The 19965-nt window shown below is 39.3% G+C and overlaps 1 protein-coding gene across 3 annotated transcripts in view; it reads left to right on the forward strand.

The window, feature by feature from the left end:
- LOC101157017 (histone deacetylase 4) overlaps positions 1-19965 on the forward strand; it is a 136993-nt gene that overhangs the window by 49765 nt on the left and 67263 nt on the right. The window contains exon 3 of one of the 3 annotated variants that reach the window (XM_020713280.2): positions 17843-18195. The exons of the other annotated variants lie outside the window; for them this stretch is intronic. Coding sequence (XP_020568939.1) covers positions 18192-18195 — 4 coding nt within the window. The 5' untranslated portion in view covers positions 17843-18191. The remainder of the gene's footprint in view (positions 1-17842; positions 18196-19965) is intronic. 3 annotated transcript variants of the gene reach the window in all.

Here is a 19965-nt window from a genome sequence, read left to right on the forward strand (position 1 = left end):
AAGTGGCCGTTTGAGCCTGAAGGGGCCCTGCAAGACGCACCTGTACTCCTCTTAGGATGCTGCTTGTCTGTGCGACCCTCCATGGGGGGCGGACAACCCAAAAACCTGGGTGACCAAGGCTTAAAGTATGGGATGTATAAAGGACAGCAGGAGGGATAAACAAACCCAGCCAATACCATACGTGGAGTGCACGTATGGTAAAGGAGCAGGTACAGCAAGCTCTAAAGCCCATCTCATCTTATATATATCTATCTTTATTGAGCAGAAGAAGCACGAAGACCAGACTAACTGGCTGTTTTGACAAGTTATACATTTCATGTCATGACATTGGAGGCAGCAGAGCGACTCATGTTACTTGTTTCACTGTCATCTATGGAGCTCTTTGTTCTCTTTGCAGTCCAGACTGTGACTAAGTTGTCACTACAATGTTTGGTTAGGCGTTTCTGGGAGTTCCTTTAATGATAATGCATCACCTGACTGATTCAAACTACATAACACCTGGCTTTCTCACATGAAACAGATGGCCAAGACTGTTCTAATCAGCGAAATCTGACCATATAAGTCATTTTTCATTTAAAAAAAGTTGAATTTAAAGTCTAAGTTAAAAAAGGTAGAGAGTGCAGGCGGTTGTTCAGTTCCATGAAGAAACCAAGGGTGAGCTTCATCCACAGTATTATCTATTTTCAAAAGTGGCAGTCTACCAAAGACCATGACTCGTATCTGAGTCTCTCAGCTCTGCACATAAAGGTTTTAAGTGAGATTGCATAATGCAAATGGTGATTTGAAACCCAGACTTAGTGTTATTACACTAAAATAGCTTCAATAGGCTGTGGTTCAATGGTAGAGCAGTCAACCTCTGATTGGATGATTGCAGGTCCGGTTCATCCTGACCAGCCAATGTGCCAAACCATCCGGACAAGACACTGAACCCCACATTGTCCTTGGTGGTTATAGGTTGGCGCCATGTAAGGCTGCCATGAGTGTGTGAATCTGCAAGTAAATGGGACTGTGCTTTGGGCTCTAAATAAGTATACGCCATTTACCATTACCAATATAATGAAGACAGCTAGAAATCAGTCAATTTGCTAAATGAACAGAAAGTTGGATTCAACCATTAATTAGAAATGGTTTTATTCTGTCTGCATTTACATTTGCAACTGCTCTTCATTTGAATTAGAAGGTGAGTTTCCTTTAAAAGTTGCTTTTGGAGTTCCCATGAGATCTTTTATTTTGAAAATTGATGGGCTTATTTTTTTTCTTTCTCACTTCCTGTCGACTCAATGCTGTTGATCTTTCGGATGCACCTGCTGCACCATGCAAATGAAAGTCTATGTTGGCATCAATTTGTTCTCTTTCAGGCCAAACTTTTATATCCTCAGTTGGTTCGAATAATTCATAGCAAAGGCCAACAGTTTGCTCTAAATGTATACAGTTGGCGACTGTGAGGAGTGATGGCTATTTCATGATATGATAGGTTAACATAATTTGCATTTATGAAGAAATATAGTAATATTTGTGTACTTGGTCCAAATCCAGAAGGAGCCTGTTTTCATAATCAAACTCTCTTTGGTGCATTTTTCTTGGTATAAATGTGCAACACAGCTGCATTTTAGAAGTTATAGTGAAAATTAATGGATTGAATGATTTTGGGATTTGCAGGTCATTTCACTGACTTCTTGCTGAGAGGAAGAGAAAAATGTGAAACAAAAATATGGTGAATGTGTGGGCGAAAAAGCACCCTGAGAAACAGCGAGATAACTGAAGGCCTTTATGTTTTTGTAAAAATCTACTACAGTTCTTTGGTTTGAAAGAAGTGCCTGTTTTTGTGGCTCAACAATAATTAGAGATTAATCCCATATGTTTTTCTGTTGGAGAGATTTTACATTTTGTTTTTCTCTTGTGTCGACTCCACATTGGAAGTATTTCTGACTCATACAAGTTTACAGAATTTTATGATCAATTTCCTGCAAACATGTACGTGTGAATGTTGACTGGACCCTGAAGATGCTCAAATGGGATTCAGGAATAAAAAGATTGGGGGAAAAAAAGGCAAAATATTACAAGTATACCAAAGATTACCTGCACAATAAATACAAATACAATAAATACAAAATTTGCTCAAATTAGTTCCTAAATTCTGATCTGTCTAGGTTGTAGCCCGCCTGCATCCAACAGTAGTTGGGATAGGCTCCAGCAACCGTGGGAATCTGAGAGAAATCAAGCGGGTTTAGAAAACAGATGGATGGATAGGTTCCCTATAAAGTCTTTTTTTTTTATTTTTCTACTGGGATGTAGCCATGTTCACCTGAGTACTAGTAGTACGGTGGCCCTAAAGTGTAGATCACTCGATGCAAAAACATATTAAAGATCCCGATAACAATTAAAGCAGCAAAACTAATTTACATATATTATTATATATTTTAAATGTTCCTGTAAAAAGTGACGTTTTTTCGGGATAAATGAATAAAGGGATACTTGACGGTTAATTTTTTTAGTTATCCATTTATGCAAAAAGATTTTGTGTCTGGTTCCATCCTGGTATTATTCGCCTCTCACACTAAATAGAATACAGTTTGTGTTCTTCATAGCCAAAGATTTGGTTATTGGGTGTATTCGAAACGAGTCATTTTTGCAACTCCAAGAATAACAAATCATTTAAAGTCTGCCAGAGAAAGGACAACAACATTTTACTGGAAAAAGCACAGTAGAAGGCTATAGTAACACATTCAGAAAATGTGTTAGAATGAATTATCTGAATGCCAAAAGCAGCAGAGATCCCTCCTGTGAGTTCATAGGTGTGTTTGCGTGGTCTCAGCGGTGACGCGGAGACTCGGGCCGTCCACGCCGCTGACCTTAGAGCCAACAGTCGGTGGCATGTGGTTGTCAATTGTTCAAAAGCTTGGATGAAATGCGAACTGGGAGTCAATAAGAGTGAATGATTCATGCAAATGGGATTTAAAAAGAGGACAGAAGTTGTTAAGGAAGATGCGGAAGACTGATGGAGACAGATTTGACTGCATATTAAACAGGATGACTAAATTGTTTTGAGGAGGAGGAGGTACCTGCCAGCGGAGGAATCTTTTAGAACAACTTTCTCCCTAAAGTGAATGTCAATTTGAGCATCTGCTGGAGCCCGAATGCACGTGACATTAGAAAACGGCAACGAGTAAAAACCAAGTGTGTTTGTGTTTGAGTGGCATATTAGTCCATTTATCCACCCATTCATCCACCCTTCCATCCATCCCACTGTGCAGGCTAAACTGGGCTTTTTTTTTTTTCTGCGAGCCAAAACAGCTTTCTCCCACTCTGCACAAATTAGCAGCAGCCCACGCTCCACTCACACATAACTGTCAGAGCACAGACGCTGCAGGGAGTGAGGAGGAGGGAGGGGAAGGTGAGAGGAGCCATGAGGAAGGAGGACGAGAGATGAAGACAAATTAAGAGGAGAGGATGGAAAAACAACAGAGTGGGAGAAGAAGCAGAAGTGACAGATAATGTGGACTACAAGTGGTTTTGTGGCTCACAGAAGAGCTTTGTTGTTGTTTTTATCTGTACCTGCACGGGTTTTACACCCCCCCCCCCCAAGTTTTGTGCTAAAGTGCATATTTTGCCAGCACAGCCCTGAGATTAAGTTAAATGTGAGGCTGTGCACAAACTGACAGAGGATGAAGAGAGGCTCGCACAGGAGGAAGCAGACCAATCAGTCAGCTATCCGACTGCGCCCGAACACTTTATCTTATCATTCAAGTTGTCAATAATCTATGAGCACTTAAAAACATGTGAGTGGTTTGAAGGGAAGGAGCTGCAGAAGGTATAAATGTAATGAATGGAGATGGATGGGGTAGGAGAGGGGGGGTGTAGGGATGGCAAAGAGTGGAGGACAGCAATTTGGGAAGAGGGTCTGAATAAGCAGAAAAAGCTTAAGAAGAGGGATGAGGAAAAGACACATTATGCAAATATCTGCTTCATTACCATTTGAAAACTCTGCAAAGGAAATCAAAAAGTGGGGAGAAAAAACAAGTCTTTATTGGACTTCACCTATTTCTGTCGGCTCTTCTATGCACAAAACTGTGATTTGTGTCTGTGCACTTTACAAGGACACTTAATGGGTATGAAGTGTTTTCTTAAATGAACCTTTTCATTCAGAACTGTCCCCGGCATAACTTTTTCTCATCATTATGGGATCACTGGAACGGACGCGTCGCACCGACAGAGGATAGAGGAAGCGCAGTGAAAGGGAGACATGATTAATGTGAGGAGGCAGAGGACGAGGTGTGTTCCAAAAGACTGCAGGTCACCGCGACCAGATATCTGTCTGTCTGCCAGACACCGCTCGCCCCCCTCCAGTCTCACTGGCATGTGCTTTTGTGTCTCTGTGCATGTTTGGCCAAAATCCTGACATTGTTAGTCCTAATAAGTGCGTTTATGTTGGTTCAGATTCTTGAGTGAGCTAAACTTCTCCCTTTCCCCGTGTTTCATTGATTTATTTATTATTACTTTCACCGGTGCTGTTTTAAAGACCCACTCCAATCATCTGTTGATCTGTTTTAAAATCCTTCCCGGTGGTCTTTGAATTATGATTTTGCTGTTTTTTAGCCAAAATTCAGAAACCTGTGTTGTTTTCTAGGACATAGTTTCTGCAGATCGATGTCTTGAACTTCTGCTTAACTGTTCCCTAACATAAGATTTTGGGGAGTTGGGAAGATAATAGCTGATAAAAAGCTATTTCAACTGTTTGAAATAAAAGAAAAGACAATCCTCCGTAAAGGTACAGACTAATTTATTAGTTTCCAACTACGTTTAGCCTGAGGTTATGGCTTTCTTGTCAGCTCGGGTTTAAAGTAGACATATTATTCCATGCTCTTGGGGTCTTAAACAGGATTCAGTGGATACAGTCAGGTTTGTTTTTGTTTTCCAGCAGAACAGTCAATTCTTTAACCTACTTTGTTTGCCTGGGTGACATTATTCTGAGGACTACAGTTGGCTGGGAGATGGATTGTGCGTGAATGTTGAGGCTGGATTTGATTTGACCATGTTCCCCAGTCATAAATATTGCATATGGCTTGGGGTAATTTACTTTTCCTGCTTGTCCCAGGGTTAAGTTCTGAGAAAATAGCACATTTCAACTTTAGATGCAAAATAAAAGGATGACGGATATTGAATTCTTTTACAAACAAGTGGTGGCAACTCCTGATGTCCGACATTTAATTTTTTGTTCTATTTATTTAAGAAACCCTAAATTTCCATTAAAAATATGGCTTATTTACTTAATGTATTTAAAAAAAAGTTCATTAAAAACAGTCAGTAAAGAAAAACATGGTCAGTCCTTGGGAGGAAATGGCTGGGGACACCAGGTATTGTGTTTTCCTGTGCCTGTCCCAAGTCCTGGTAAATGCAAGGGGGTTGGGACATCCACCATAAAAGCATATTTGGGGCCAGACTCTAATTTGCACAGTCTGAGGTTAGAACCAGTTTAGTTGTTGATCTGTTGCTACTGCTTTGACTGTGCAAGAGTTTGTTTATTGGCAATTTAAAAAAGATTTAAGATCACACAATTTTAACAAATTAAAAAAAAATACTTTTGTCAAGTCTGCATTCACCTTAATTTTATAATTTTTGAAGGTTGTACAAACAGTTTGGAAAGGATTAACCTAAAAAACATCCTCAAGTTAAAAAAAAACAAAAAACCTTGGCGCCAACAGACCCCATTAGGCTGGCAAGAGTAAACAATGTTTTAAAGGTTTTTAAGAAAAGAAAATATAATATTTTGAGAAATATTATGTAAATGTGGACCATTTACTTATATTTTTAGTAAACATTAACATTGACATCAATTGTGGAAAAAAATTTAAGTCAGTTGAAGTTTACTGTTATTTATAGAAACAAGAAAAACTGCCTGAAGGCGGCTTTGTATTATGGGATAATTGGAAGTTTCCGGCCCATTTTTCTTCTTTCGACACTTACATGAAACTCAAGAATTGTGTGTGGACAAGAATCGAGAATTCAAAGCCAAGTGTAAGCATATAAAACACTATATTATGAATATGCATTAAATTAAAGCTGTGGAAAAAAACTAAACTTTCTTCATGAAAAAGACATTTTTGTCTTAAAAGGTCTAGCACCAAGGATATAAGTGACAACTCTGCAAAGAGATAAAGACGTATCAAGCTCAAATAACAAAGTTCAAATATTTGAAGTCTGGACGCGCCATGGCACGCCACTCAAATTGCACTGCTACCAGACCACCACGCCGTGCCCGATGTTCCAATCACCCTGCAGGGCCTCAAATCGCGTCTGTACCATTGACTTAACATTGAAACTCGGTGTCTGAATCACAGCTTTTGTTTGTCTGTATATCTTTTGTGTCTGCACATCAAAAAAGCGATAATACTAGCTAACAAAACTTGTGAACAGCAAGTTCTCTAATCCATATCTAACCTTAGGTGGGATACAAGTCGGTCTTTCCCTTCCTGTCAAACTTGGATGCTAATGCAGAGACAAGTTTTGTAGAGGCTTTTAAAAGCCCTACCATGACCACATAGGTCTAGAAGTCTTCTATGAATGCTATCTATTATAGATGACCACTCCGAGGTGCAGACCTTTGCTTTTTGCTGGCGAGGGTTTTATGTAGCATGTGGCCATGACACTATTGGATCCTGAGGCGGGCTTTTCTTGGTCCGGGAAAAGGCGTTTATTACAGACAGACTAATGGCAACGGCAAGGCTTTCAGTGATAGACCGCAAACTCATTTAACTGAAGAAATAGAAAATAATCAGAAGCCTGCGATTTGCCTTCAACAACTATGTAAATTAAAGTGGATATTGTTAAAATATTGAACATTTTGTACAGAATTGTGTAAATCTGCAATAAAACTAGCAGTTTTCTCTTCGTCACAAGTGATGTAAATAAAAGATCATTTACTAAAATATTGAACTGACTTTTCAGATCATTGAATTGGCTGTGATCTTTCAGGACACAGCTTGCAGATGGAATTGTCCACATTTTGATGTGGTTTTATAAAACGTCAGTGAAATCTAACCAGCTTTTATTTTCGTCCCTTACTAAATCGTATTGCATAAGTAGATGAAGCTGAAATAGGGGGTTCCACCAATGACCTCTTATATTTTAAGAGCATAGGTAACAACATGGGGCGCCGACATCTCTCATAAGTTCAGCTTAGAATCACTTCCAGTTAATGGCATTCTGTCTGGTGCGATCCGGCCCAGACAGACATTACCATTGGGATGGAAGGAGAGGGTGTAAAATATAAATGAAAGGAATTCCTCACTACAAGGGCTGTCTGCGATGCCCCTTGAAACCTTTCCCTTTTTTAAGAAGAATCCATTTTTGATGTGCTGAGGTTTTCTTTTTTTTGCATTTGAACTGCAAAATACATAATTTGACTGGATTACAGGGATGCAACGATTCACTTTCATCATGATTTTGTTCAAACTTTGGTTTTTGGGTCACAGTTTTGTTTAGTTTCAATATATGATCTGTGTATTACATAAAAACAACAAAACAAAACATTCAGAAATACCCTTTTTTATTTCCTAATAAGCAAGTAACATGAAGAAAACCCTTTCAGTTGGCATGTAATGAGCTTGGTGTAATATATTAGATTTCAACATAAACATACAGTATGCAGTAAATGTAAGCAGTAAGGATGCAATGATTCACTCTTACTACTTTTAATTCTGGCATCCCTATTGGAAAATGTAACTACTTCTGTAATATAATCTGTTCAGGTAAAATGAAATATCTCCTGTTTGTTTAAATTCCATAATTAACCAGTGAGGAGTTGTAATGCTTGTTTTAGAAATTCACTTTTTATAGCATGAGCTGTGTGTGTACACAACATAACTTCTGTCCTTACTTTGACACTTACTTTTTTTTTTGGTAAACCTGTCCAACATCATTCAGAAAACATTAAAACTCTTCAATCTAATCTGTCTAATTATTTTAGAATTAGGTTTGGTCTAGGCTGCCCAACCCTGGTTCTTGAGATCTATCCTTGCCCTCTTTGCTGCTAAATTAGCTGGATTAGGTGATTTCAGTTCTGAATGACTGAACACACCTGACTTGAGGAACTAACAGCGAGGAGGGCAGGGACAGGTTGACAACAAGGGTTGGTAGATCTCAAGGATCAACATTGAACAGCCCTGGTTCAATGGGCTGAGAAAATCTCCAGGGCTATGTGCGAATTCGCTCACTGATATTTGACATCACACATTTACAGAAGTAAAAACCTAACGATATGAATATTTTATAAAGACTTTTTATGAATCCACTGTTTTCCGAAGATGAAAACTTAGATGATTTATACTAAATAAATTAGATATGTTTTGTCCAAGTAACAAATGCTTCAAATGCAATGCATTGTGGTCCATATGAAGCAATCAAGGAAGCATCAGTGCGCACTAGGGGTGTTAGAAAAAGAAAAAAATCAATGCAGCAAAATATCGCGATAGTTCATTTGGCGATACTTGTACTCGATTCAAAATGCTGCCAGGACGATATTTCTTTAATTATTTCTGAGCGTTCTTCAGCGTCTGACTCTTGTTTTCCACTTCACCCTCCGACCGCTAGTTGGCAGCAGAACACACGTAACCTCTTTGATAAGCTCTACTCTGCACAAAAAAAACAGGAAGACAGTAGCTAGAGGCAGCTTGTTTCGTTGTTGAGGCATGAACTACTTAGTTTTTACGTGGGATGGATACCAAACAGAAACTCTGAGCCATGTTGCTGCCAGTAACATATATAAAAGTGGATTGCTGTGCTTTTTAGCGGCTCAGATAAACAAGATAGATAATGAAGCACGGCAGCGGCTAATAGGCTAATGCGCTTAGCATCGGCTAAAATGCTATCGGCAAAGCGGGCCGAAGTTCTGCAGAACCTCCCAGCAACAGATTCTAGTTTAGTAAACTGATGGATTAGAGGGATGTGTACAACGCTCTGAAAAAAGGCCGACATCGTGGCAAGGAGGTTTACTTTTCTTCCCCGTGTGAGAATCGTGGCTGCAAAGGTGCAGCAGAGCACTCTGATATGTAAACAAAGCACTTTCTTTGTCACATAAAGCAACTTTCCTTCATTCTGTCATGCTGCCTCTTCACACCTTTTTTGTTTCTGGAGAGAATCAGTGCCCCCCCCCCCCCCCCCCCTTTATTTTATTTTTGAAGCACCATTCAGGCTCCTGAACCGTTTAAAAGTACTGGATGGAAGCTACATTAAGCAATGTTGAAAAGAAACAGCATTTTATTTCCCCAATAGAAACTTATTGGTTAAGGCACATTCATCCTTTGTTTTTTCTTATACTGAAAAATTTTTTGTTGTGGAAATCAGACAATGTTGACTGTTCCCTTTCTATATTTTAACTTACCAAAATAAAAGCACTATGAATTTGCTTTGGTAAATGCAACTTATTTATGAGATACTGTTGCAGTGCTTAACATTATGATTCATTCATTCATTCATTCATTCATTCAATTTTTATATATATATGTTTTGGTAAAATATCGGGATACGTATCGTATCGTGGGGCGCATATCGGGATATGTATCGTATCGCCAGACTCTTGCCAATACACACCCCTAATGCGCACCATTTTTTCGCAGACTTTGGGGGAATTTTAAGGGCACCGGATTTTGGAATTGTAGATTTGGACAATCTGACAAAATTGCAAATACCCAATATACAGTGGGGCAAGAAATATTTAGTCAGCCACCAATTGTGCAAGTCCTCAAAAAGATGAGACCTGTAATTTGAATCTCTACTACAAGCCTCAACTATGAGAGACAAAATGAAAAAAAAGAAGTATTAAATTGTCTGATTTTTTAAGAAATCATTTGTAAATGATGGGGTAGGTAAGTAATTGGTCAATAACAAAAATTGACAGCGAACCCACACCTGGAGTTGCCCAGCTAGTTTCCAGATCTCAACCCCATAGAAAATCCTTGGAGGAAGTTGAAAGTCTGTGTTGTCCAGTGGCAGCACCAAAACATCACTGCTCTAGAGGAGATCTGCTTGGAGGAATGGGCCAAAACACCAGCAACAGTTTGTGAAATCCTTGGGAAGAGTTATATATAGGTAAGACCCTTTGCGCTGCTGCCCATCTGGGTCTCCCTGTGCCTTGAAAATACAGGGTTGTGTCAGGAAGGGCATCCGGTGTAAAACTCTTTGCCAAACGTCGTGTGAATCAGTAAAGACTGATTTGCTGTGGAGACTCCTGAAGGGACATGCTGAAAAGTGAAACAGTTGGATCAGCATCCTCTGACAGCGTGCCGCTTTAATGTGTAATCCCAAATTATATCACACTGTTGTTGGTAAAATGAGAATGTAGAAATAAAGTTTCAAGCACAAAAATAGAAGACTGCGTAAGGTATAGAACAATCGAACAACTGCTTAGGAGTGCGGTGTAAACATGTGACCAATGCTCTATAAAAAATCAATAACAACATGCAGGATTTACATCAACAACCGTCATGCCTCCGTCTTTATAGCACTCTTAGATCCATGTTGGATTAAAACAACAACAACAACAACAACAACAAATCTCTCTCCCAACTGTTGTGCAGTCAGATGCGCCAGTGTGGGTTTGGCCAATACCAGGACAGCATTATCTGTAAGACTGGACTGTCTGGCTTTAGAAAAAGGATGCTGTCTGCAGGTTTCTTTGGTAGTTGGTTATATTCTCAACCTGAGTGTGTTGGATTTTTGCAGTTATTCTTTGCTTTTTCTGCATAAATTTTTTAAAATCACATAATGTGTTAATTAGTAAAGTATGAACTTTATAAAAGAAAAAAAGGTTAATAGTAAGGGGTACATTTTCAATATTTTCAGCAAACGGCATCCTATTGCTTTAGCAGATCAAAATGTTTGACACTGCTCAAATCAAAGCAAATGGTTTAAAACCGACATATGTAAAAGAAATCTAATTTATAAGAACTTGACTGTTTTACATAGAGACCCAAACTGGAATGGAGAAGAACCTTTTGAGCTGGCGTCAGATCTGACCCTCATGAACCCTCCACATACAAGATGAAACCTTTTCAGGATCAATGAAGGCGGATAAAGTTGCAAAGAGGTCGACTAACTATCAAGTTAAAGTCTTTTTATCCAGATATGACTTTATTTATCTTTAGTTTCAAAATATTAAAAATGTTTTAAAAGTTTTTTCATCAGATTTAGGATGGTTACAAAATTTCAACATTCGTGCAAGTTAGTAGGGTTATACCCGTTTCTCCACATCGCGATCCATTTGCTATTCTGCCTTAGGAGGCTTGTAGTAGAGACAGTCACTTTGATGGTTTACTTTATATTTAAAATATTATTCTTTCATTGATGATTGATTGGCTGGTTTATTTCATGCTATTTTCATTAAAAACCCGACTTTCCCTTTACAAGGTCAAGACAATTAAAAATACATAAATAGATCAAGCCTATTTGGGATGTTAGTCAATAAGAAAAAAGAAAATGATACTATCTGGTTGACATAATTGCTCCTAATCATAAATACCAATAGTTGCATCTATACATACAATATTAAATCCATAAATAAAATGATTCTCAAATACTTTGATTAATTGCTTGAAAGGGAAGAAGCAATATAATCCCACCCATGTAAAGTTGAACTAAACTATTTTTGTTGCCATTTTCCAGTTCTGAACATCTATTTTAAGTTATTAATACTTATTAATACAATATAAGTACAAGTGCAGATTATTTACCAAGTAACAAAAGTGAAGTTCTTATTGATTATCAACAGAGGATTTATTACACCATTGCACAAAGCATTATTTACATAAAATGTGCACAAAAAAAGAAAATGTAGCGATTTATTTTAGGACAGTCTGGGTTACCTGGTCCCACCTTCAGTTCTCAGATAAACCTGTCAAAAATATGTCTTTCTTTACTGAGAAAAATGGAATACTGAGCCTACCTAGTGTTGGATTCTACTTTGGGAATAAGAGCATTGCATTAGTACATTCCCTCATTGTGCTTCATTTACTTCAAACTTATAAACACCCCAAAAATACCCCCCCCCCAAAAAAACCCCAAAAAAAACCACTTCCATTGTTTGTTAAACCGAGCATCCCAAAAAAACATTTATTTTTAGAACCGCTGGTTCACTTCAGCTTTATTTTCTGCTGTCTGAGCTTGTTCAAAATACCAATCCCAGTCAGCCAGTGAGATAAGACAGCAGATGTGGGTGTAAGACGGGGGTAGCAAGAGTGTGTGTATTATAAATAACTCTAATCAATAATAAACGACACGGTATCTCACATATTTGGAGTCGACTCTGAAGTCCCCAAGGGAGATGGATGAAAAACGCAATCTACCACCATCCCTCCCCTCCAGTCACTGGAAAGGGGAACAAGTGAAATAAAAAAAAATAAAAAAAGAGTTCTTCCCCCACAAGCATGAGGCGGCTCGTGTTTATGTTGTGCATGTGTGTGTGTGCGTGCAACTCAAGTTGGACGCCGCCTATTACTTATTCATCAGCCATGTCTGCTTGGTTGCCACATTGTGTATTTCTGCATTCCTCACAATCCTTATGCCACATGCAATATTTAAGGCACATGTGCACACTGACTCTGAGGCAGACTCTAGATATTTATGTCCGACGTTCTTCAGCGTCGTCTCTTCTGTCTCATTCTGCTCCACATCAGAGCACTTCTAGTTTTGCTTCCTTCATAAAGTCTGTAGGTTTAATGCCATTTTTTTTAAAGCTTTAATCTCCATTGACAAACATGTGACCGGCTTTTTCCTCAAGTCCTTCACACTCATCACGTTTGCTCAAGGCCCAGTTCTTGCTGCGTTCTGCCTCTGTTGCTGGAGACTGGAACTGTACTTATCAGAGCAATCTGTTTTGTGGAAACAATGCAGCGGTTTGTTGTTTTCCTGGGAGCAGTTTGGTTTTTACTGATTGCATTCAGGATTCTCTCAAGTGTTAGATGTAGATAAGCGGCATATTAAAGAAGAACTTTTAGATTGTTATTTTGTGAGAACGGCTGACACATCAATTGATTTTATCTTGTAGACATTTTTATTCTTATTCCATTTAATCCAATTTTACCCACCAAAATTATATATATATACATATTTATTTTACTATTTTTTATAGATTAAAGGGCACCAATTTAAGTACATATTTGTTATTTTACATACACACTGGGCATGTGTGGTACGTTGGGCTCTTGAACTCACTTTTAGCATATAGTGTTTACACAGGTCTGTCACCAACTAGTACTAGTGCTTGTAGTCACCTCAAGAATCTTGGTGCAAAATGTTGAAAGCTTTTTGTTTCACAGCTCCATTCCATTATATTGTGTCATATAATTCTTCTTATTAATTTTCTGTTCCATGTTCAATTTTTTTTTTAATTACTTCCGAGTGAAAACAACACTACCTATGCAAGACGTTGCCAAATCCGGGCAGCTGATTGGTTATAGTTCAGCTGATTTAACTTTTGTCATGCATTAAATGGTGTTGCGTTTTGTACGTAGAGCCCAAACAGTAACTGAAAAACCTGCGTAGCAACGTGTCAACACGAAAGTTTTGAACGCCAAAGCCCGGAACGCGCATATGTGTGCACCTACATAGACTTTTCATTGGAAGCGGGCTCGATCTGGATGCGGTGTGAACGCAGCATAATAGTTCTGCAGATGAAAGCAGATGCAGCCTTTCAATATTAAGCTCAAATCATATACTCAAATTTCTGCTTTAAGACTGTTTTTTGTTTTTGTAACATTAAAGAAAATGGGGGTAAAAACTTTAATTGATTATTTTTTTTCCGTTTCTGATGCAAATCATAAAGATTTTGACCAAAACTTAGGATTTGAACATGTCTTTATTAAGAAAGGGACCTTGCATATTAAGGAACATAAAAAACAAGTGTAAATATGCTATTAGATGATAATGATGTGATTTTAGCAGAGAGATGTTCAGTAAAAACAGTATTCCACTGCTTCTCTTGTTTGTCCTTTTAAACCCATCATAGGAAAACAATGGAATGTTGCATGATGGTGTTTACATCAAGTTGACATATAAACAGTTCAGCTCCTCTCAGCTAAATTCTTGTTTTGCCAAGTTTTCTGCTTTTGCATGTGTAGCTTCTCTCCTGGATGTAATCTGACTGGACTGGGGGGGTTTGTGTTCCTTTGATATCTTGTTGGGTAGCCCAATGACAAACTTTGACAGACTCCTTGAAAGCCCTCAGTAGGTAGTAGATGATGTAGAAAATATATATGTAATTTTTTAGGCTGTGTATCCTTTATGTCACATGTCATGGTGCTTCACATCCAGAGTGCTGTTGCAGACATTGCTGGTGTGTTGATGGGTGTGGTTTACATGTACTTACAAGTCAGTTTGCGTAATTTTCCTTCTTTCTTTTTTTGTTTTTTTTGTTCTGTGTTGGTCTTGTGACTTCCAGAACCTCAGCAGGAGGAACCCCCTTCCCTCTGGTTCTGCTCCCTCCTTCATCCACATCCTACCACTACTCTCACTTCTGCAAAGAACTGTGTAACGCAGCCATGAAAAATGGGTTTTAGCAGCTAACTGAACACTGTTCTTACTCAACAGCTCGTTTCCATATATAGATTGTTGGTGCAAATCGCAAGTCAACTGCTGCTCTCTCCCTCCCAGGTGAACCTCCCTGTTCTAAAAATGAAGTTGTGTTTGTCTGCGTTTGTGTGTGCCATTGTGGTTTGGGATAATTGGCATTAGCTGTTATCAGTGTCATGGCCGCGTGGAGCTCAGCTAAGCCTTTGACGTCAGCGCCGTCCAACCAGTCGATAAGGCAGAACTTTACCACAGACAGGTGTGTGTGTGTGTGTTTGTGTGGTGGTGGGGGGGGGGGCACGTTGTCAGATCAAACAAAAACTGGGCTTTCTGGATTCCACACAAGACTTCAAAAATAGCTTCAGCAAACATGTGCACAGTATCAGACCACCCAGCATTCACATGCAAACACACCGGGCTGAGCTTCATACTCCTCTCCATTTTCGGTTGACAAAACACAGATCTGGTGGAAATAGCTCGAGTCTTTTCACTGACTTCCTGGTTCTGTTTTTTTCAGGATTATGTTTCATTCAATAAGATTGATGTTAACCTTTGATAAGTGAGCTGTCAGTGGTGTTGCTCTTCCAGCCACTGTAACTCTTTGGCAATTTCATGCAGTCAATGTGATTCCAACCGAAAAGCTGCTTTTCTCCAAGTCCGAATTAGCTGTTTTTAAAACACTTCCATGCTGTAAGGTGTGAATATAAGACCGAAGTTGCTTTTATCTGAGTCAGAATCAGTTGGTTGGGTAAATGATTCAGGAGTTACGGAAATTCAAAGTACGTTGACACTGTAGGTGAAGAATGGGATCAAATTAGGATCAGAATGAAAAACCAGTTTGTGAATCTGAATTTGACATTTTTGACAAAGACATTTTTCAATGAGCTCAAAGCCCCGCACCTAGGAATTAAGCTGAACAAAATGAAAATTCTGAATTGAAGCTGTAAACTAAGAACTAAGAGTCAAGAGAGAAAGAACAAAGAAACAAACTTGTACCTATACATGTTACAAATAAACATTTCTATTTTAAAATTTGGTTTATAGTTTTTTAACTATAGGTTGTCAGTATTTCTTTAAATTTGAATTATATATTCATATATTTAATTTAATTTTCTTTTCCCCACATTTTTAAGATTTGTCTTTTCCAAGTTTAAAGTGTGTATTTTTGATTTAAAAACTATTTCCCTTTTTATTTGAATTAATTTATAATCTGGTGTTTTTCCCCCCCACCTTTGACCCCAGTTTGAAAGGGTTAACTACAGTAACTGCAGTTTATTGCTAAGCTGAGTTATTTTTTGCTGAATGCCGAACAAACGAAACATTTGACACGTTTTTATGCTCGGTTCCAAAACCTCATGTACACAAGAAACCACCTCTATTTTTTTATTGATCGAATCTTAATGTGTCCAACAGCCATACTAAGATATATTGCTGTGCAAACAGTAAATCTCAGTGCATGCAGACAAGAGCGCTGTTATCACTAAAATCCTACATATTGTTAAGTTAAAAGAAACAATTGATCCATAGTTTTCCAAACCTTCAGATTGTTCAGCTGCAGACGTTCATAAAGCACTTGTGCTTTCTGTTCATCAGAGGTCATTACAAAAACCTTTTAAATCTGCCCTTTGAAAAAGTGACTACAAGTGAAAGAGCCAACCTTTAATAAAAAATAAAAAAAGAGATTTTATCCTTTGAATTGGAGATGTGGTCAAGTGACCATTGGTTTAGAACTGATTAGGAAAAAACAACCGATACTGATGTTAAAAGAGCATTAAAAGGGTTTTGTTGAAGTCAGAACTTTATAATCTGTTTAAAAAAAAACTCCAAAAGAGTGCAGACGTGTGAGATTAAAACATCAGATAAAATAAAAATGTTGGAAGTAGTTCATGTGGAGTTGATAAAGATGTAAATCTGGCCCTAGAAAGAAACAGAAACATGTTTATTTTTGTGTTTAAGTTGGTCCATTTAACATTGGAGTGATTTTCTTGTGTAACAAGCCTGCTGTGATTTCTTGGTTAACTATGTCTGGTTCCAGTTACTTTTGTTATCAAACAAGCTCCAACTTGGACGCCAAAGATCTGCCTCCCGGTTTGGCCCTGAGGAGCCTTTGGCTCTGCCACACAGATTTTATCAGATAATCTTTGCCTCCCAGCGTCTTCAGTGCTGGAGTTCTAAGACTTTATCGGGATTGTTTGTGCCGCGGTTTCTAACCGAGGCTCATTCAGGCACATGGCTTGACCTAGGTGCCACACTGTCCCTATTTAAATACAGTGTTTGAAAATGTTCAATGTTTTCTCTGTATTTCCTTAAAAGTTTGGTGTGTTAGCAAGACGCCTTGATATAGGAACAAAGTGTTTAAAGACCAATAAAGCCTTCCCAGTGGTCTTTTATAATTATGCTATTTGTAGCAAAAAAAATCAAGATACATGTGTTGTTTCCTAGAACATAGTTTCTGCAGATCGGCAGTAGATCAATAGAAAGTTGCCTCTGAGTTGTGGCAGAGAACAACCCCCATTTTGGTGGGTGCTCTCTGTTTATTTTGCATTTAGCCTACAAACCCTCACACCCTAACCTAACATTACCGGTGCAACAAAAATGGCGAGAAATATTGGAGCCGTACAGTTTTGAGCTCAGACGAGATAAAACTAAGACAAACATGGATCTAGTCGTCTGCAAGTGGATGCATCAGAATGGAGCGGAGCAGGGAGCTTGTGGCCCCACCTATTTGTTTTACATCACAAATATGCTCTTTCTCAGACAGCATTTTCATCTGCTCCTAATTTACATGGATATGAAGAAATAATCCCAAATGCAAATGTATAAAATGCCGTAAGAACACACTAAAAACACCATTTTCATTGGAGTGGGTCTTTAAACACCCAGTTCCTCTTTGATCCCAGGTGAGAGTTGAGCAGAGGAAGTCAAAAATGGAAATTAAAACAAAAATAAAAAACAACTGACCCACATCTTAAGGATTTATGGTATCAGCAGACCTTCCTCTGCTTCAGAATTTCCTGTCATATAAGTTTATAGTGATTGTATTTGCAACGACACAAGAAAAGACTCTGGGGCAGTTGGTAAAAAGAAGTTTAAAATGTTTAAGAAGAGCTTTTGTCTTTGTCCCTAAAATTGCTCCACGACAACCTTTTGTTTTTATCCGTCAAATTTCTTACATGTGAGCCTTTATGCCTGAGGAGGCTGTGCATGGTCTGAAATGTGTGATGCTGCGTTCATGTGCAACAAGTCAAAAGAGAACAGAAAGGGCTGTCTGTGTGTGTGGCAGGCAGCGAGCCCTGTTGCTGAATGAGGAGGCAAAAAGTGACGCTGGTGAAATCCTCAACATGCCTGAGACTGCCCTCTGATGTCACAGCGAGGGAGGGGAGAGTGGGAGGGGACCAGCTGAACGGAGAGACGGAGCGGGTGGCAGCTGGAGGGCAGTGCAGCGATCGGCGGAGAGAGGAGGACAAGCCGGAGACTCTGATCGCGCAGCCGCTCGCTGGGTTTCCTGCTCCGCTGTGGACTTTCAAGCTAGGCTTCCACTTTGGGCTGAGAAAGACTCACTTTTCTCCCCCCGCTCAGTTAATCTGCACACACACTCAAGCTCCAAGCAGCGGACGGCAACGGCACAACTGATGGGTGAGAGCTGTGGTTATGCAAGTATTACTGTGTAAATATCCTGTGGGGATGGGCTTGGATGATATCTTCCCTCAGTTGTTTTTTACTTGTGTGGTGAACGCTGTCCCAGGCTGCTCATCTGCGAGTGCCTTTGTGCTTCCCAGCATGTACGCACTCGCTTCGCCTGTGGATATGTTTCTATATGTGGACTTGAGGAGTGTTTTGTGTTTTTGCTGCGTGGGTGAGCAGTGACAGCGTTTAGTGAATGACACTGATGTATGGCGGCTCGCTCAGCAGCACTCCGGGCAACCTATGACTGAATGGAGCAGATGGCAGAGACCCCGCTCGCCCCGCCGCACAGTTCATTGTGTTCTTGAAGTGGGCATTTGTGTGTCTCGGTGGAGGAAAGCGCACAAGTTCAAATGCAGCTTGTGAGTTGGAGGAGTTTTGTTTGCACGTTGTTGCATCTTCGCTCCCGTGAGACTCTCCATCCTTTGGAGGATGTTTGTACTTCATCTCAGGTTTGGCTTTGACTAATAAAATCTGGCTTTGCCACGTAAGGCTGATGAAGTGTTTTGATTAGTTGCTCTTATGATTGTTTAATCCTCCACATTCTGCCCTGTGGGAGTGCTGGCTGGCTGGCTCCGGTCGCAAACACAAAGATGTGGTGACACACACCTAAACCACCACACTCCCCTTTACTGGCACTGAGCTTATTATGCAACACACGTGGGCCTGTTGCTCTTGCCTACCAGTGGCTTTCCCTGAAGCGTTCTCTCAGGGCTCACCTGTCCAGTCAATCCCACGGCTCTGTCAGCACCTGCGAGGCCCACAGGAAGGCTGACGCATACCTGCAAATTACAGCTCGTTCTTTATGACACAAGCCTTTGAGCGGCTTTCATTGACATCTCCTGCCATTATGTCCGAGCTGTGACTGAGCATGCTGGCTCACTTTCTCCAGCCTCTGTGAGTAAACACAGGGGGGGTTTCACCGACTGCACAGATGCCCGGTGGTGTGAGGAAGTCCCGTGGGAATCCTGGGCTATAAATAACCGCGTGTGTGTGATCTATAATCTAAGGCTGAGAAAGGGGATGAGAGGCAGGTGGGAGGGAGTGATGGAGATGAATGAACCGAATGATGAGGCACAAACGGGATGCTAGTTTCAGCTTTATCAGTGAATAAACCATTAATAAATAAATAGCGTAAATAAAATAAACATTAAATATGCATTTTTGAAGACGAGATTATCATTCTTGTCATGACGAAGTTACTAAATGCTGCTGTATAGGTAATTTTAGACTTTTATTTTTAATCTGTTCAAAAATAACTTTAGATCCTTATAAATGCTGTTTTTAAGAGATTGGTTATAGAAAACTAATATGATACTCTGATTAAGGGAAGCCAATATTGAGTTGGTGTATTTAATTTTAATTAACAGAGATTTCTTCCACAAATAAACTTTGAGAACTAACCCTAAAGCTGAGCATTTGTTTGCTGACTTCACTTTTATTATGTAAAACATTAAAACACTGTATATTTTGAAAACTCAAACCTTCCTTTTTTTCCACCTTTTTTAGAACTTTTACCTTTCATGCAGAGTCAAAAGAAAATTCCATACCTTAACGCAGTAAATGTGATTTTCTGCACACTGTGTTTGCTTTAGTAAAAGCATAGTGTCCGACCTTAAAGCGATGCAACCTTGTTTTGCTTCCTCAGACATCCGTTAAGGGCTGGAAGTCTCCTTATTTCTTTCATTAGCTACAGAAGATTTGACTGTATATGAGAACTGG

The sequence above is a fragment of the Oryzias latipes genome, chromosome 21, assembly GCF_002234675.1.
Source record: "Oryzias latipes chromosome 21, ASM223467v1".
In the NCBI taxonomy this organism is placed as follows: domain Eukaryota; kingdom Metazoa; phylum Chordata; class Actinopteri; order Beloniformes; family Adrianichthyidae; genus Oryzias; species Oryzias latipes.